Source organism: Nematolebias whitei, chromosome 2 (genome assembly GCF_014905685.2).
Source record: "Nematolebias whitei isolate Nwh7 chromosome 2, NemWhi1, whole genome shotgun sequence".
NCBI classification, from domain to species: domain Eukaryota; kingdom Metazoa; phylum Chordata; class Actinopteri; order Cyprinodontiformes; family Rivulidae; genus Nematolebias; species Nematolebias whitei.
The window spans coordinates 18107879-18127497 of record NC_056499.1 but is presented as its reverse complement, the minus strand read 5'-3'; the positions used below and the strand labels follow the sequence as shown (position 1 = coordinate 18127497).

The following is a 19619-nucleotide window of genomic DNA, read 5'->3' as shown; positions in this document are numbered from 1 at the left end:
GATGAGGAGCGAAACGTCTTCTGTTACAAATAAAGTCCAGTTGTTTTTGTATTGAATGTTTTTTGAATTTATCATGTCCTGGATGACTGAGAATCTTTACCAGCATTTTGAGGAGAGTTATTTAGGTTGGAGGAAATGTACTTTTTAATAGCCCCTCTAACAAGTAATTAAAAATAAATAAACTCCAAGATTCTTCAAACAGATTGTTCTGACTGCTGCAGGTAAGACACTGACTTGTTTTATTTGACAAGTGTAGAAAACTGTTCACCAAAGCAGTGCTAATATTTGAGAGGGAGACATGGCAAACTAAATGTGGCAGTCAACTCTGTACTTTATTCCTGCTTGAATAGATACTTCTGAATGCCTTAATCTTGTAGAGTATTTTTACTTTTTATTTTACTAAGCATTACAAATTATGTTAATGCCTGAAAAACCCTTTCTTGTTTACTTGCTTTACATATCTATATTTATTACATACAAGACTAAAATTACATGGAGTACTTGCTTAACTCAAAACAAAGTTCTAATAATCATACGACTCAAGATAAAAGTTGGGTTTAAAATGACGGCCCAAAGAGGCTAGGAAGGCGATAGTCTAAACATTTTGATTGAATCTCACTGAGAATAACCAGAAGAAGCTCTGTCATCTAGTTTCAAATTTAATTTGAGCTCAATTCTAATTGCACTCTAAAATCCCACATTTAACTCCATTCTTCAAACCTGCAATGGAAGATTAAAAACACATTTCTAAAGTAAAATGTCAACTCTTCTGACCTTGACAGAAGCTCTTCAAAGACTCAGATCAGTTTTCAGATATGATAATATTAAGACTTTTTAATTCAGGTCTATGAAACCTGACTTGTTGGAAGGATTGTAATTCAAGTGTTCAGAGCAGATGCACACCTGGGCTCAGACTAAATGATGCTCTCGCACACGCAGATGCTGAAAACCTCTTTTGGCTTTTATTAAAGATCACATGGTCATGCACCGATTACAAACAACAAACAAACTGCATGCAGGACTGATAGACACAGGCCAAGGGACGCATGATGCTTCCTGCTCTTCAGCAGGTCTTCAAGTTCTGCAGAAGCCTGGTCCTAACTCATCAGGTGTGTGGAAGTGGAGAAACATTTAAAACAAACAGGACGGTGGCCCTTGAGGACCAAGATGGAAGACCACAATTGAAATGTGTATAATGACCAACACCTGTAGCCTTCCAGCAGATTAGTGACTTGATTTAATGATCATCAGGATTCTCAGAGTCCTAAAACATGATTACTTGTGGGCAATTTAATTAGTTTCAAAACCAGTGTACATCAAAAACAGACTTGCTGCCATTAAAAATGAATTTCAAGGAGCTTTTCGGCTCAGTGGGGTCTATTTTTTGTGGCAAGTGTAAAACTTCCAGCAGAAACTGTTAATGAGACAACCCATCAGACCATAATTTCTTGCATTTTTCCTTGACTTTTACCGCAGATGTACACTTTGTAGAGACTGGAGGCATAATCCCACACTTCATTTCAACAGCAGACATGAATGTGACCAACTTTTTATGCAGCAGTTTCAAAGAGAAAAATAACCCTTTGTATCTGACCACAAATGTTTCGAACATTACAAGAATACAAATGTCTAACCTAAAACATATTATGGCTGATGTTTCTGCTAGTTTCTCTTAGAATATTGACATTGTCATTAATAATGGTTCCCACCCAAAACCTGATGTTCCACACTTCAGGTGACCCAGCTCAGGTGATAGTGAAGCCACATCCAATGCACTAACAATAGAGATTAAAGTGGCAGAAGTCTGAGATAATATATATTGTGTTAGCATAAAAAAAAAAAAACCCCAGAGTTAAGCAGAAATGAAACTGCAAAGTTAAACAATGCGTTTTGGGGTTCCACGGGGCTTTATTTTAGGTCCACTGCTTTTCTCCCTTTACCTGCTTCCTTTGGGCTCAATCCTCAGAAAGCATGGTATCTTTTATCATTGCCATGCTGACAATAGTTGGATATATATGCCACTAATAAAGAAAGATGCCCCATCAATTAGACCATTTCTGTTGTGTCTTGAGGAGATCAAAGCCTGGATGTCCTTAAACTTTTTAAATTTCAATGAAAAGAAAACAGAAGTGATGGTGTTTGGTCTTTGTGGCTCCTGTGAACCTTCCCCAGTTGATCTTGGCTCTCTGGAACCGCATGGTAAGAGAACTGTTTCTAACCTGGGTTTTCAAATGGGACAGTGATTTTAAACTAGATTCCCAGATTGGAGTGGTGGTCAAGGCCAAGATAGGCCAAGGTAAAGCCTATCCTCACACAGCAGCAGCTGGAAACTGTAATCCATCACCTCAGCTGGATTACTGCAATGCTCTTTACCTCAGCCAGTCCTCCCTCAGTCGTCTCCAGTTGGCCCAGAACGCTGCTGCTCAGCTTCTAACTGGAGTTCAACAGAGGGAGCACATCACCCTCACTCTGGCTTCACTCCACCGGCTGCATGATCATTTTAGAGTTCATTTTAAGATTATTTTATTCGTTTTTAAAAGCTTAAATGGTCTTGCTCCATCCTTCCTCTCTGAGCCGTTTCACCCATTCTCTTTTGCTCGGTGCCTCAGATCAGCTGATCAGCTGCTCCTGGAGGTGCCGAGGTCCAAACGGAGGCTCAGAGGGGACAGAGCTTTTTCTGCTGCTGCTCCAAGACTGTGGAACAATCTCCATTTCCCCATCAGACGAGCTCCTTCACCGTCCATTGTTAAAAAACTTATTTTTAATTTCCTGGCTTTTAGCATTAGCCTGAAATTATCTCTGCACAGTTTTTATTGATTTTATTGATCTTAATGTTTTAACTGTTTTATTCTTTTATGCATTTAAATGTTTTTGATTTTATATGTACAGTAATATGTTACAAATTTGGTTGTTTTAAAGGGCTTTATAAATCAAGTATTATTACCGTATTACTATTATTAACGACAGCAGTACTTTCATTTTTCAAAATGCCAGAGGAGCTACAAGTGTGTGCAGATTAATTTAGGAGAGTTTACTCAGTATACAAATGACAAAAAGGAACGGTTCGAGTATTTTGCACAATGTAATTATATTATATTTTTAACAACCTCTCATTTTTTATATTTTGTTTCCAGGGAGGCTGATTTCAAAATTTTAAAGTGGTCTTTAGCAAAAGTTTAAAGATTTCTGAAAGTCAGTCAAAGTATGTTGGTTTCTAAATTCAATACACAAACTTGTATTGTGTTTCCATGCAACAGAGCTAAGTGAATTGGGATCTTAAGGCACTTCGTTACTTGAAGTCTGTTACCAAAACACAATTTGTTTCTATTCGTTTTAATTGCATCTACAAAGCCAGCGACTAAAGAAATTGCATTATGACGGCAAAGTGTTCTGGCTCTTCTACGGTGATTCCCAAAGAGCAAAAACGAAAATATAAAGTAATGAAAAGTGGCTCAAACCTTTTGCACCGAAGAACTGTAGTGAGCCATACAACACTAAAATCTGTGCAGAAAATAGTATTAGTAACTAAAGCAAAATTTGCATGTTTCCATATATACGTTTTAAAAAAGAGCCAATGAAAATTAGTGCGATGATGAGAACGGAGAAAAGGAGGAGATCCATTTGTGTCAGAGTGCATAAAAAAGTTGTTTTATTGAACAATTTTGACCGACAAGTTTGTAGAAAACGCCTTGAGGTTAGAAGATCATTTTCAAAAAATGACAATTTTAAAATGTTAGTTCTGGCTAAGTATTATTTTAAATATTTTATTGCTACTGATGATGTGATGGTGATGTGCTTTGTTTTATCAATGCATATTACACGAGTCTGCTTCCACTTGAAACGGTCTTAAATAACTGAAAACAGTAAGAATGACTTATTTTATTTGTGCCATTTGTTTGCTTTGTACCTCCATCATAACAATATTTGTAAAGTAGCTTATAAGAAAAGATCATTTCTAAACAATATTGTCATTAAAAGGTTCATTAGATCCATAGTCATTAAAAATGTATGGTTGCATTAACGTCCACTGTGTCCATTGCTTCTTTCCATTTAACCGCCCATCACTTCTCTGAAGACTTAACAACATCCGAGGACAAGCACATCTCGACACCCACGGCATTGATAAAATAGTCATTCTTCAGATATTGATGACTTATTGCTGTTGAAATGGCCACATTTCCTGTGATAACTGTGGGAAACAGTTACTGTAAATTGGCTTTCAGACCCACCCCCCACACACACACAAAAAAAAAAGAAGACTGGTTTAGTGTTGCTTAAAAAGATTTACTTATTCCTGTCAATGGAAAAAACAACTGTAATTTAACAAAGAAGTTTCGCACTGAAAGGCTCCAGTATTCTCAGTCATACTTAAATCTAGTTAACAGTAACCAACAGAAGGACAAGATGTTTTTGGCTGAGTGCTTTCCAGCCTCTAATGGTCTCAATGGTCTGCTTGACGACTTTCAGCAGCTGTAAGTGCAGCGGGGAGTTGAGTTTGGTCTCATTACAGCTTTGTGCACATCACTTATATACAGTGAAAAATCTGCCTTACAAGAATAGTTTCCTGCTCAAAGCTCCTGATTTGTGCACTCCAATCACAAATACAGTACGTACTTAGAAAGGCTTGAAACTGCACAGACTTTAGTACTGATTTAATAATGTACAAATCACCTCATCTGGGCTTTAAGCATCCGAATAACCATTTAATGAAGGTACAGTTTTGCTCCAGCGGTACAGGTGTTGGTCACATCTTATTTTTCTTCATCACACATGCTTGCACCCGGAAAATAAAGGAGCATTTTCCTCCTTGGTGCCAATCAGTGGGGTTTGTTGGTGGCTGCTCTTTGGTTTGGATGTGTGATCAGAGTGCCGTCCCTGAACTCTGCATCCCTGAGTGTTTTATCAAAGCTGGAAGAGAGAACTCGCCGTGTGTATGTGTGTGAGCTGCTTTGACCATTTGCAACATGCCTTAAATATCTTTTTTGTCCCTATTACTATTATAGATTTATATTTTTACTTTATAACTTATCAAATAAAGTATCGAGTGTACAATACCTTCTTCTGAACGTAGTCCATGATGTTTTTGAAGTCCAGGTCATCATAGTAGTTTACAATGCCTTTTTGGATGTTCTTGTTCAGTAATTTTGTCGTCTGTCAGGAAGAGGAAAACATAATAAAAAGTCATTATTGTGTGTTAATAACGTGTATGAGGTCATGTTGTCACATTTGTTCAGTTTTCATGACACACTGATCTGCAGTCAGGCAGCTGTGGACAGGAAACGCTGACTGGTGAAGGTGACTCTGAACGGAAATATTAAAATGTGACATTTTGACCGCTCACATCTGTCAGTCACAATCTGGTGCAGACGAGGGAGTAGAGGAGGTCACATGACTTCAATGTCTCAGAATATACACAGACATGAAGACTAAATGATTTTAATAAAAACAATGTTCAATCATGCCCTTTTGGAGAGATGGGCTTTTAGTTCTTCTAAAGGCGTTATAAGATTATTCAAACAATTAGGTTCGGACTCTTGCAGCTGTTCTTTATGCAGGCGCTGCACAGTGAAGAGTCTCGGCTGAAAACATGTTCCCACAGCTGGAAATATTTCAGAGCAATGACTGGGCAGTGCAGTGAACGCAGGACATAAAGCAGAAGGTTTGCTGCAAACATCTGTTTATCGCATGTATAAAATAAAGGATGAGACTCCTTGATGGCTGCTTTTTTGTGTATTTTTTTGTCAACACATTAACAGTAAAATGAGAGAACAGCAACACAGACACTGTTCATACGTGACATTAACTTATTCTGGTGCAATCAGGTTTCTCTTGACAGATTACAATAATGAACTGAGATAGCCTCGCTTGAAAAAATAGTTTATAATAAAGCAGCTAAATGTTTCATTTATTTTCTTCCTGTGCATATACACTCATTACCCAAACATTACTAGAGTTTAAAACACACAGTTATCACGCAGTTCTGCATTATTTATGTCTCAATGCATCAAAACATAAAAAGAAAAAAAGAATCAAACTGATTGTCAGACCAGAGAATAGTTGGTTTCATGGAGATAATTTTAAAAAGACTATACTGGATTGCTTCTACTGCCATGAGCCGTCTCTTCAACGTAAAACCACAGAATTAGAAAGATGGTTTTATGATTTAGAGAACCGATTTATTAAATTTCAAACACCTTTAGTAATTTTACCAAATAAAATCACCTCTCGTCCATTTTAAAAAACAATATAAAGTTTTTGTTTGATCACAATTAGTTGTGATAAAAGGGTTTTTTTTAGAAGCAAATAATCAAATATTTGAACTCATCAAATTTGGTGATAAAAAAATTGGTGACAATAATAGGCTAGAACTATATATCTTTTATAAAAACTGAAATAAAATGAGTAAATGACATTAGAAAGGTGAAAGATAAAGAGGAGAGGCTGGCAGAGAGACACGCCAGGAAAGAAGCAAACACTGATACGACACAAATGATGTGTTCACTTTGCTGTTATACACAATTTGCTTGTCATGTTTCTTGCTACATGAGGTTAAGCTCCACTCCTCTTTTCTCTCACTGTTCATCTGCTGAAACATTTCCTGCTCACTGATACAGATTCAAACTTCAGGTGGAACTCACCTGGTTACGAAACAAAATAGCCAAGATTCCTCCCAGCAGCTCCAGGATCAGACACACAGTCAGAGTATACATAAACTGGGACAAAACAGAAAGAGCAATTATAAACTTGTTGTGATTAATAAAAATGATCATATTCTACTACTTTTCCCAACTATCAATACACTGTTATAAATTAGATACACTTAATCAGTTTCATGTTTTACCAACATTTAGATACCATCTTGTTGTAATTTATAGAAATGACTTGTTTTACTTACTCTAATGGTTGTACCTTAGCCTCCAGCTGTACTGTGAGGAACCTCACAGCTAATTTTGAGCATCACAATACATCAGTGTGTGCATTATTATTATTGTAAAAGACTGTGATAAATCAGAGAGCATTACGTTTCAAGTACATTCGTGTTTTAATAATACATTTATTCAACCCAATGGATTTTCAGCGACACAAGCAGGCTTCTTTCCCGTTTGCCCCGACGCTTTCTTACTCAAACTAAATTAGTCGTTTCTCTTTAGAAAGTGCCGTGAGACAGATTTCATTATGATTTGTCATCATTTACTGTAAATAAAAGTGAACTGAAATGTTGAAAAATACTAGTAATTTCTGCATGAAAATGTCAGGACTTCATATTGAGAACTGAATCTCAGGAGAAAGTGAGCCACCAAGAGAGACAGTGACCCTGACAAAGAATGAGGTCAATGTTTTGAAATGGTTTAATCAAAGTCCAGAGACAAATTCAACAAAAAAAGGCTAAGCGAAGGACCTGAAACGAGTCCTGTTCATATGATAAATACAAAGATCCCAGAGTTAAAGCTCTGGTGCGAGAAATAATCTTAAATTTATCTAAGGATTACCTAAGAGGTTTGTAAGCAGGTTCAAAGTCCTGATACTGATAATAATCTGGTGCTTATGTGCTAACAGATTAACTTCTTATTTGTAAAACCAATACCAAAGTATAACTTAACAAGATGCTCAACATTCTTCATTTTACCACGGTTAAAATGAGGTAAACCTGTTTTATTGTGTCGGAGTTCAAATAATATTACGACTCATTAGCATCGGATTGGTCATTTGCTGACACGCCTACTGGATTGATTGACAGGTCGCGTTGTGGATCCGACTTGTGGAGAAAAAAATAAAATAAATATATATATATATATATAAATAAACGAGAGCTGAAAACAAATGTCTCATATGACTTTATTTTCATAATATTAAGACTTTATTCAACTTTTTTCTCGTAATAGTAAAACTTGATTCTTGTAATTTTATGGCTTTTAATTGTTGTTTTTTTTCTTAGCGTGGCAACGCAATTTTTATTTTTTATTTTTTTCTAGCGTGGCCCTAAAGCTCTGTCGTACAGTTTTGGTTGCTAACGAGGAAAAAAAAGCAGCAAAACACCAAAAGCAAACTTCTACATTATTTTTCCACTGACATGTTTCTCAAATGTTTTTCTTGGTACAAAAATGATAAAATGTTCTCTTCATGCACTTTTAGGACTTAATATAACATGATATATATATTTTAAACAAATTAAAGAACTTGAAACAAAAGTTGCCTCCTCTAAAACTTCACAGACAACTTTAGTCGTCTGATGTTTCTGCTCTTACTGAGCTAGTTGTTCAATTGTTTTAACATAAATTCATTTTACAGCTGCTGTAGTAAAAGTGAAAAGAAAAGAAAAACTGATTTTCTTGATTATTTTTCAAACACAAAAACTAGTGTATACTTAAACTTTATTTACAGATTTGTAAGTATAGTTATAAAAAATACAGCTGCTCCCATTGTGAGGGGCCGGTGTGCACACTTGCATGAAAAGTTTAGCATGTGTTTAAGCCAGATGGCTTTTTTGACGCAACCTTGACTTGAACAAGCATTCTCAGAATTATAAAACTACGACACTGACCATGGAGCTACAAAAATATTTGATTAATAAAGAACCTACTATTTACAGACAACAATTCAGCTAGGTTGGTGTGAGTTCTATTACTACAGCAACATTTGCTCAACCTAAATGACACAGAGTTGTTAGCAAAAGATTTACAGTTATATACCCCCTCACAAACAGTCATGCCACGTTATTATCCAACTTTCAGTGTGGTCTTTGAACATTTTTTTCTGGACAGTACACAACTTCTCCTCACACAAAGCATCTTCCAAACGATGTATGTAGCCCGATAGCCGAGGGCTTGAAAAAGACCCAAACTGTCATTACGGTAGGAAACAGCTTCTTGCTATTTGAAATGTGCATTGATGTTCCCATCAAAGTGCACAGCTTCTCTTCTGCTGCTGGGTACGAGTGCAAACACACACACACGTCTGCTTCAGAGGAAGTAAAGTTCTGATATTTCCAACCCTGAAATATGCACCTTCTTTAGTTATAAAAGCCTCTTGTAGCGAGAAGGTTCTGATCCGAATCTAAATGGGCCGCTTTTATCTAAAATATAGAGAATTTTATGAGCAGCCTTTTCAGTTTAGGGTACTGGTTTTGGTCTAAGCAGGTTTTTTGCAGATTTTGCAACAAGCAGAGAATCAGAGGAGACACTCGGTTGTTTGTCCACAATGATGCCAGATACAGTTGGATGATTAAAATATATGCACTAAACTCTAATAATAAATATGACTCTTAATTATTGTGCAGAACAACTCTTTGTCTTTAAAAATATGTGAAATGAGTTCAAAAGCCCCTCTAAGTATCCTGCACTTGAGAATCAACAACTGCATTTATTTTTCACTTGAAGTATTAAATAATTTTGCTCTAAGCTTGCTGAAAGGCACAACATGTTGTCGACATGACCAAATGCTGATTGTATGACCGGTATATTTTTGACTATTGTAAAATTGTGCACCAATTTCTTGATTTTATTGAATTAATAAGAAAGATGCTGCACAATAAACACGACACACTTGTCTATAATTAGCAGTAATTATTTGTAACAACCTTGAAGTAAAAAAACAGGATAAAAAGAATGAATTGTTCCTAAAATTTGATAATAAACGTTTAATAATAAACAACAAAGAAAACAATATTGAACCTAAAATCCCTAGAACAAATATAAATGTACTCATCTAATGGTTCAGCACTCACCACCTTCAGTAGATAGAGATTGTCCCTCAACGAACCCAGAACTCCAATGAAGGAAACGATGAACATGACAATTCCCAGCAGGATCAGGATTATGGCTGGGGCCAAAAACATTCCCTCCAGGGTCTTGTAGCGTTGTCTCTCCACCTCTGCATAGATGCCGATAGCCAGGATACACCCACCGATCAACTGGAAACAGAACAGAGTAATAACACATTATTAATCAGCTTCAGCAAGCATAAAACCTAGAAAAACAAATAGTGATATTTAAATATTGTTAATTGAAAATATTTATTGAATCAAATGCTGATTTTTTTTTATTTTTATTTCAATGATAGCGCCTCAGCACCCTCAGCTTGAAGAAGGAGATACCAAGACAAAACTAGAGTAAAATGTACATGAGATGAGGTAAGTGGAAAAAAAAAAGAAGCAAAAATTAAAACCTTTTTCAAAGGGCCAGTTAGTTAGACACCCAACATCTTTTCTTGGTTGCAAGTTCCTCAACAAGAGTTTGATTGGTCTCATTTGACGTTCTCTGTTGCACTTTTGACATCATAATCAAAGATTACTGAAAAAATTAAAGTGATAAAAGTATTTTACGATTCAAACAACATCTTAGGGGCTAGATAAGACGTAAACAGGGGCCACATTTGGCCCCCGGGCCTTGACTTTGACACATGTGATATAAACAATGAAAAGAGCAGAAGCATACTGGCTATACATGGTCATTTTTATTGGCAGAGGTCAAATAAATGTTACTAAACATAATAAAATGTTTCATACTTTAATAGAGTCGAACTGGATATGTGATCAGCAGGTACTGATCACTGGCAGCTGAGGAGCCTTTACTAACCCAATAATAAAATATTTTTTACAGGACAACATCTACATCATTATACTTATTTATTTCTTATGTAGCTACTGAATTCTCATCCAAACAGCTTTATGATTTACAAATGTGAACAGTTTGAAGTCCATCATCCATTTGATCGAACACTAGAATCATCTCCACGACAACTGCTCCATCACGATTTACCAAAGGTACATTTATGGACTTAGATAATGTCACGAGTTTCCTTTTTGGACCCAGTAAAAATCTCAATGTTGCAAATAAAAAAAATGCTGTAAAAATCGTAAGTTGGCCGTTTCTTTTCCCATCTCTTCACACACTGTAAAATAAAATACAAAAGAATAATTTGACATACCATTAAAGAAGAATCAGAGTAGTGAAATTATGGGTCTAATGATCATATATACACCCACATATTTATTAAATCTGGCAGCGCAGCCCTGAATGTTCTCTTTGAATCTCAAGACAGAAGAAATAGAAAACCGTTTTATTCCAGTCATGCATTTAACCACCAGAAATAATCATGTCAAAACAATATATGTTTACACAAAACACACGCATGCTGTGTTTCTGTTTGTCTGTATTTCATAGCAGCAGCTGCTTCACGCTGCCAGACTCTGTAGAGGCCCACGTTTCCTTTTGCTCAGCAGAGCAACAGTGAGAGCCAACTATGCTGACAGCCATTATTCTCAAGTGCTTTCAGTTTTGTCACAGATATTGGAAGGTCTTTTCTGGGGCAAGGAGGTGTAGTTGAGACTGGAAGAAAATAAGTTGTTTCTTTTTGCAACAGGAGGAAAGTGGAGCCATTTTATCCAAATGCTCTAGTTTTTGGAAAGACGCTGTATTTATCAAGCAAGATTGGCTCCGGGTCTCTAAACAATCTCTGACACAATTTATGGAAACTGAGGTGCGCTTTTCCTGAGCTAAAGTTGAAACATGTTTTTTTTTTTTTTCCATTCAACCTTTATTTAGACAGGTTAATCCCACTGAGTCTCGGGGACTCATTTACAAGAGAGACCTGATTTTAACAAAGAGTGATGACAACGACAATAATAGACAATCACAAAGTATGCGTACAAATTGAGATTCATACATATACTGTATAAAAAAATAACTTTGTTCAATCACTAAACTTAAAAAAAAAAAGAGGAAGGTGTCAAAAAGATCAAACATAAATGTCTCATTTTGTTGAGTCTTGAGTAACCCTCGTCATGGAAAAAACTCTTGAGTTTGCAAATAAATTAAAAAAATGATGTTGCCCAGAAACAGAAAATGTTTCATGTAATCTAAATTTTACTTTTACTAATACAATAAATATCTATTTATGATGAAGGAGAAGGACCCAGCACGTTGTAAAAACATTATGTGCAAATGAGTAGTACAACATATCTTGTATTTATTTCCATCCATCCATTATCTTTACACACTTAGGGTCACAGGGGTCACTGGTGTCTATGTTCAGCAGTCACTGTGTGAGAGGCGGGGGACACCCTGGACACATCTCCAGTCCATCACAGGGACACCCTGGACACGTCTCCAGTCCATCACAGGGACACCTGGACAGGTCTCCAGTCCATCACAGGGACACAGAGACAAACAAGACAAACAACCATTCACTCTCTCACTCACACCTAGAGACGATTTAGAGTTACCAATCAGCCTAACATGCATGTTTTTGGTCTGTGGGAGGAAACAGGAGTATCCAGAGAAAACACACGCATGCACAGAGAGAACATGCAAACTCCACTCAGAAACCAACCAAGTTCAGTCAGGTCATCTAGATGGTTTCTTTCTTTTTTTTTTTTTGTTGAGACGTTTCATCCTTCATCCAAAGGACTTCATCAATCTGAGGAGCCACAAACAAACTCAGTCCCACAAGCAGCATGCTCCCTGGCTGCCTCAGAGGAGTTGACGGTGCAGAGGGGGAATATCTTATCACCAGCAAACTGGTTGGTCCACTATGGGGGTGTGTTGCTTGTGGGACTGAGTTTGTTTGTGGCTCTTCGGACTTATGAAGTCCTTTAGATGAAGGATGAAACGTCAAAAAAAAAAAAAAAAGAAACCAACGAAATGACCCGATTGAATTTTGCTGGATTTTTTTTTACCTGGATTATTGAGCATGAACTTTGATGATACACCCAGAAAGGTCCCCAGCCGGGAATTGAACCAAGGCAACCTGCTCGCTGAGAGTCAGCAGCTCTACAAACTGCTCCACTGTGCTGCCTGTATTTATTTCAATTTTAAATAAATAAGAATGATGCATCTGTCATAGTAAATGCATTTCTGGGCTAGTCCCCTGAATGTCTCAAAGTCCTTCCAACACCTACCATTTTTGTAATTCTTTCTTTACACATTCTACATTTTCAGTATTCATGTATCCAACCACCCAACTGGTTCAATACTGATATCTATTTATAGGGAGCATGGGGTTTATTTGTGGTCACTGTGTACCATAATCATGACTTGTTTAATACATACTATAATCAGATGACTCATGATGACTATAATCATAGGTGAAGTACAGTACAAAACACTGGTATTCCTCCCAGCTACATTACATTAAAGCAGCCTGCTGATTGTGACTTTGGTTCCACTGAGCAGCTACATCCTGCTCTGTGCAAACTGAATAATTATCATGTCAAGGCTGGTTTACGTGTAAATTAAAACTGTTAATGTGATTCTTAATCACAAGTCAATTAAATCAAATTATCTTCAAGCAGCAACTATTTATGCAATCAGCCTAATGCGCCCATCAAAATGAGATAATAGGAGGAAAGACAAGTGCAAAAGGTCAACTCATCACATTTACAAAGAAGTTTCATGTCTACCATCATTTAGCCTTCTTTTTTGTTTATTTTTTTTTTTTTTGTCATTCTTACAAGTAAAATATTTTTGCTGCTACTTTCATTTAGAAATTTTACGAAGAAGTAAAACTACCCAAATTAGCAGCAACAACTGCTCAATAAAAATAGATTTTGAGAAATAATGTTTCTGGTGAAATAAGTAAGAAAATCTACAGAGATTTTCCACTTCCTCAATTTTTTTGCATTGGTTGCAAAAGCCAACGCAGACATGTTCCTGTTTTTAGTATTTTACATCGCTTTACAATGTAGCCATTTTGTTTCATTCTTTACTATAATTTTCTTCCATTTACTTTTTCAATGTATATGCTTTCTTTTATGATTATCTACTGTTGTCATCATTCTTTGTTAAAAACTGGTCTCTTTTGTAAATGAGTCCTCGAGGCTCAATGAGACTAACCTGTATAAATAAAGGTTGAATGAAAATTAAGACTTACAAGTTTGAAAACTTCTTTAATCAAGAACAGTTCGAAGCTAAAAGGTTATTTACACACAACAAAAGTCCCAGTTTGGGTTGGTATTTATAACATAATTTAGCTTTGATTAATGTTACAATGGAGGATAACAAATTTCTACAATTACATCATTTAAATCTTGAGCTTCAAGAAAATGTAGCAAGAAAATATCGAAAGGCAATAAAGTACATGAAAAGTGTAGGCTTTAAAATGATCGCTCAAGAAGAACAACAGTCAAACATCCAGACTAACTATAGTGTGAATTAAAAACATAGTTTCATGTATTGCCACTTCATTTGCTGCATACCTGAAGAAACCTGTTCTGATGGGAGAAATGTGTTCTCGCAGGAAAATGGTTCTTGTAAACTTGTTTTTGTGATGGAACCTGTGTATCGGTGACTTAATGTATGCATAGTATTTTTTTCTTCCCCTGTGCAAACACACAGCAGAGTATAGCAACCAGTGTCTGTACAAGTTTTGTAATATTTTTGTTTTATTTTGCAAGATTTTTGTTTGACCAGTCACACCTCGATAAGTTATTCTGAGAAGAAATACTCAGATTACTACTGCGGTCTTTATGTCTTGCTTCCTGTAATGGAAGGCATTTATAGACTCCTGAACATTTCACCGAGGTTTACTGATAATAGTCAATTTCCTCCACAACAGTGGCCCTGGTTGATTATTGCCCTATTTTTGTATCTATAAAGAGTCAAATGAGTCTGGTTTGTTTACAACATTGTGTACTTATTCTGAGAGGAAAAGCAAAGTTTAGCATGAATTGCTCTTTTGATCCTCAGAACCGGTCCACACAGCTCAGATAATGGTGAAGTCAAACACCTACCAGTACAAATACGCCCCGCTAAGCAGACACACAGCTTGTAAACACACAGACAGCCCTGCAATGCTTTGATTATTGGTACTTACACTGCAAAAAATGGGCAAATGGAAAAAAAGAAAAAAAGGCCAAAACTAAACTAAAGATCACAATTTAGTGAGAATCTGGTTCAAAACGATTATTTCAAACCAACATGCATTTATATGCCTGCATTGTTAGTAGCTTTATTATAACACTATTTTTGTGAAGTAACAGATGGAAAAACAATAATTAATCTTTGATATGCAGGATTTTTCCCCTCACTTGCAGCACATGATGTCATGCCATTTATAAGCACTAAATCTATTTTATGGGACTAACAGCTTATCAGTTAATAAACAAAAGTGCTTAAAATGCGGTCACAAATGTATACAGAGCCGCACAGAGTAGGACAAACAAACTTCAGATAAGGACACTAATCATTCGTTGCATGCAAGGCGTCAACAAGACCATTTACACAACACAAGCAGGACAATCAGCGTCAGAAAATACACAACTATATGCCAATATGGAAGAAATCAAAATGTTTTCAGACATTAAACACCTAACAATAATGGCTTTATCAATGACAAACTGGTCATTTTGGCTTCATTCAAACCAGTGTGTGAAAGTGATAAAAGCCCCAAAATTTGCCGTTTGGTTCAGATAAGACGGGACATAAAGTCAGAATTATCTCTAGTCCCAGTTTTCTTTCTACAACGTGTCATGTACTCACAAAATACTGTATCATCCTACACAGGCAGCCAGTGTAAAACTCAGTGGCAGTCAAAAACAGTAGCTAAAAATGTCACTTTTCTCAAAGTTTATGCTTACTGGAGAGTCTCTTTTTTCACCAGAAAGCTTTAAACACACTACTGGAACAGCATAGCTGATATAGTGGAGCTTGAAAGATTGTGAAAGCTTTAAAATTTTCCATATTTTTGCATAAATATGGCTTAAAACAGGGCAGCGCGGTGGCACAGTTGGTTGAGCTGCTGCCTCTCAGTGAGCAGGTCACCCCGGTTCAAATCCCAGCCGGGTGCCTTTCTGAGTGGAGTTTGCATGTTCCCTCTGTGCATGCGTGGGTTTTCTCCTGGTACTCCGGTTTCCTCCCACAGACCAAAAACATGCATGTTAGGCTGATTGGTAACTCTAAATTGTGTCTAGGTGTGAATGAGAGAGTGAAGTTGTCTCATTTGTCTCTATGCGTCCCTTTGATGGACTGGAGACATGTCCAATGTGTACCCTGCCCCTTGCACAATGATGGCTGGACATGGACACCAGTGACACCTCCCCCCGCCCCCCATTGACCCAAAATGGAAGAAGCAGGTAAAGATAATGGATGGATGGATGGCGTAAAACATCCTCAGATTTTCACACAAGTCCAGATAATGAGAACCCAGTTAAACAAACGAGACAATAATATACTTGATCATTTATTTATGGAGGAAAATGATCCAATATTATATATTTATGAGATGCAAAATATGTGAACCTTTGCTTTCACTATCGTATTCCCACTCACAGCATTCTTTGGTTTGTTCAGAATGACAGAGCAGAAGTACATTTAGTGGGCAGGAAGACAGCAGCAGACATGTGACAGCATATTTATCTTGTGGTATGCTATGTAGGCGTTTGTTGTATTGTGGGAAAGCAATTTTTTTCCTCCTCTGTTTGATCATTTCATGTATGATCCATTGACTGGCTGTTAACTTTCTGTGAATAGTAATTTTAATCAAACAACATGGTTTTAACGTCAGGATGTTAGCAGCATGAAAAGAGGACTGGGTGATAACAGGTGACCATGTGACTGCAAATACGTGAGTATCAGCGGGTTTGCATTTGCTTTGTTGCAACAGAAGCATTAAAAACAGAAAAGTTTTGTGTTGGACTCAAAACAAATTAAATTAATTAATCACAGAAAAAAATGTTAAAAATGAAACGGACACTATGCCATATACAAATATGCTGAGGAGTTTGTGGGTTTGCTGATAAGTGTGAAACAACTATCTCATGACATCTCACTGGAATCTGCATTCAACCTCAACAAATAATGAAATATCAGAGAAGAGTGTATGCAGACAGGAAGAAAAGACGTGTTTAACATAAGTATTTAAGACTTTCAAGGGCCAAACACTGTTTATAGTACACCATGATGTCTTTTCCTTACATGTCCCTGCTTGCCATCTGTTATGGTGCCTTCTGCCTGGGGGGTCACTGCAAGCCTATTTCCACTCAGCCACTCAGGAGGAGCATTTTCAAACAGAAAAACTCTGAAGACTGACTTGCAATCTAATTTACACTCAAAGAGTACAGTCCTTTTTTTTTTTTTTTAACATCAGTGACTTATGTTGCTGGTTTGAACCAAACAATCTAAATCAGCATCCAGTTATATGAATAATTATGACAGACCAAATCACAGCATCATGCAGCTGTAATAATAGAGGCAATACAGGTTGATCAGTGCACACTTCAAGCTGCAGGTGACTTATCAGCAATAAAAAAGCAGCAGGCCAGGGTTACATTGTCATACTGATAGTAATCTTCACTAGCTAAGAGTTATTACACTCAGAGCCTATACGACGCAGACCCTGAATCTCTACAGCTGAGATATTAAAAAATGTGACCAAGAAAGACTGACACGTGGAAAGCAGCTGGGCTCCGTCGTCCAATCTATCTACAGGAAGACGGGCAGAGCTGGGAGGTGGCGGCACTGTTCCTCAAAGTAATGGATTCATTCATCCTTCTGGTCTTTTCTGTCCCAATGTCATGAAATTTTTATTTTTCCCGTCATCTACTTCACTTATTCGGCTGATAAGCTGAATGTTGCTCATCAGCAGAAGACGTTGGTTACGTACTGTAACCCCAGATTCTATGAGTATAGGCGCAGCCCTTTAAGGCGATTGCTAGTGGGTTTATCCCGTCGCGCGCAACGCAGCTCTGAAAACTTTAGTCCACACCCACCAGCTGTGTGGGCCCCACTCCCAGTCCGTATAAATTACGGTAAGACCGAGCAATCGGCTCCCAAATAGCTTTTTTTTTTCAGCCACTTAGGAACCAGTGAGGCCCAGAGATTAAAGGGCTGCACCTATACTCATAGAATCTGGGGTTACAGTACTTAACCAACGTTCTATTTCATATAGGCTTTGCCCTTTAAGGCCATCGCTAGTAGGTTAAAGGCGAAGCAGGATGTAGCCTATGCCTCACTGGGTCCATTCAGACACAGCATGAAGCACCTGCTTGCACAAAAAAACATTTCATCACTCAGCCTTCTGTGTGCGTAATTACGCACTGCATAATTGCGTGCTCCATGCACAGGAGCGCACCGGAGAAAAGATCTCTGGTGAGGAAAAAAAGGCTGAGATAGCAGACCTGCTGCTGTGAATAGGAACAATGGAGGATACGAATTGTAACCTTAGCCTTAACCGTAGCCTTCTGAGAAAACTTGATACCTTGAAAATTCTGGTCAGTTCTTCTGGGGCAGATGTAATCTTCATCTCTGAAACCTGGCTCAACAAATCTGTACTCAATAATGACCAGTCAGTCAATGGATTTAACATCTACTGCTGTGATCGTCAAAAAAAAAAAGGGGGGGGGGGGGGCGCTGTTTACATCAGAGATTCTTTGGTTGCTAGTCCTGTGTCTTCTAAAACAATTCCAAACCAGTTTGAAGCCTTAGCTGTAAACATCACCTTGAATGGTGGCCAGATCTTATCTGTAGTCTGTTGTTACCGCCCACCCTCAGCAACACCTGAGGCGCTGTCTGCCCTGATGGAATTTCTTGGTAATTTAAAATTCAAAGAGATCCTTTTGGCAGGAGACCTCAACATTGATTGGTGTAAGTCGACCCCCAGCTGTGATAAATTCAAGGAATGTTGCCCGTCTCTCAATCTTACCCAATTGATCAACTCACCCACTAGATTAAACAAAAACCATCCTGAAAAATCTTCCATCTTAGACCTGTTTCTAACTAATATGCCTCACAAATTCCCTGGTACAGGTGTATTTGCCAATATCTTGAGTGATCATTGTGTGACAGCGGCTTTGAGAGATATTAAACTTCCACCTTCTAAGCCCAGATTAATTCAAAAAAGGGATCTGAAACATTTTTGTGAACAGTCATTCCTCTGGGATCTGTCTCACTTTGACTGGCATTGTATTCTGTTAACTGATGACGTGAACTCCGCTTGGAACTATTTTCATAATAGTTTAATTTATTTTTTGAACAAACATGCTCCTTTTCGTCAGTTCAGAATAAAGGGACGAGACAGCCCCTGGTTTACTCCAGAGCTAGCTGACCTCCTGCACAGGAGAGATCATCTTTGGGCCACAGCGAGAAAATCTGACTCAGACACTGATTGGTTGAGTTTTCGACAGATGAGGAATAAATGCACAACTGCTGTCAAAGCAGCAAAACGCAACCATTTCTTATCTCAGACCTCCAAAAATCTAAATGACCCTAACAGATTCTGTAAAACCATCAAATCTCTCTCGGGCACCCCCCAATCATCTGACATCCCATCACAACTTCTCGTTAACTCTGTTCCTGTGTCAAATAAGCACGAGATCCTGAACAGTTTCAACAAACATTTTGTTGCTTCTAGTTCTTTATTTGACACAGTTACTAATGGCAAATCAGCCACTTCACTTAATAATCAAACTTCTACAAATCAAATCCCTCCTACAAGTCAATCCTCAGTTAATCACACCTTCTCTTTTTCTCCATTCGCAGTCAGTGAGGTCAATAAACTGTTAAAAGATCTTGACCCTAAAAAATCTGCAGGTCCAGATGAACTTCCACCTTATTTCTTAAGGCTGGCTGCTCATATCATCACAGTCCCTGTGACCCACATCTTCAATCTCTCCATAAGACAAAACT

At 37.5% G+C, this 19619-nt stretch overlaps 1 protein-coding gene across 1 annotated transcript in view; it reads right to left on the bottom strand.

Moving 5' to 3' along the window:
• Window positions 1-19619, bottom strand: part of tspan15 (tetraspanin 15) — a 53290-nt gene that overhangs the window by 18890 nt on the left and 14781 nt on the right. The window contains exons 2-4 of the mRNA XM_037693540.1: window positions 9725-9910; window positions 6639-6713; window positions 5056-5151 (exon numbers count right to left, since the gene is read on the bottom strand). Coding sequence (XP_037549468.1) covers window positions 5056-5151; window positions 6639-6713; window positions 9725-9910 — 357 coding nt within the window. The remainder of the gene's footprint in view (window positions 1-5055; window positions 5152-6638; window positions 6714-9724; window positions 9911-19619) is intronic.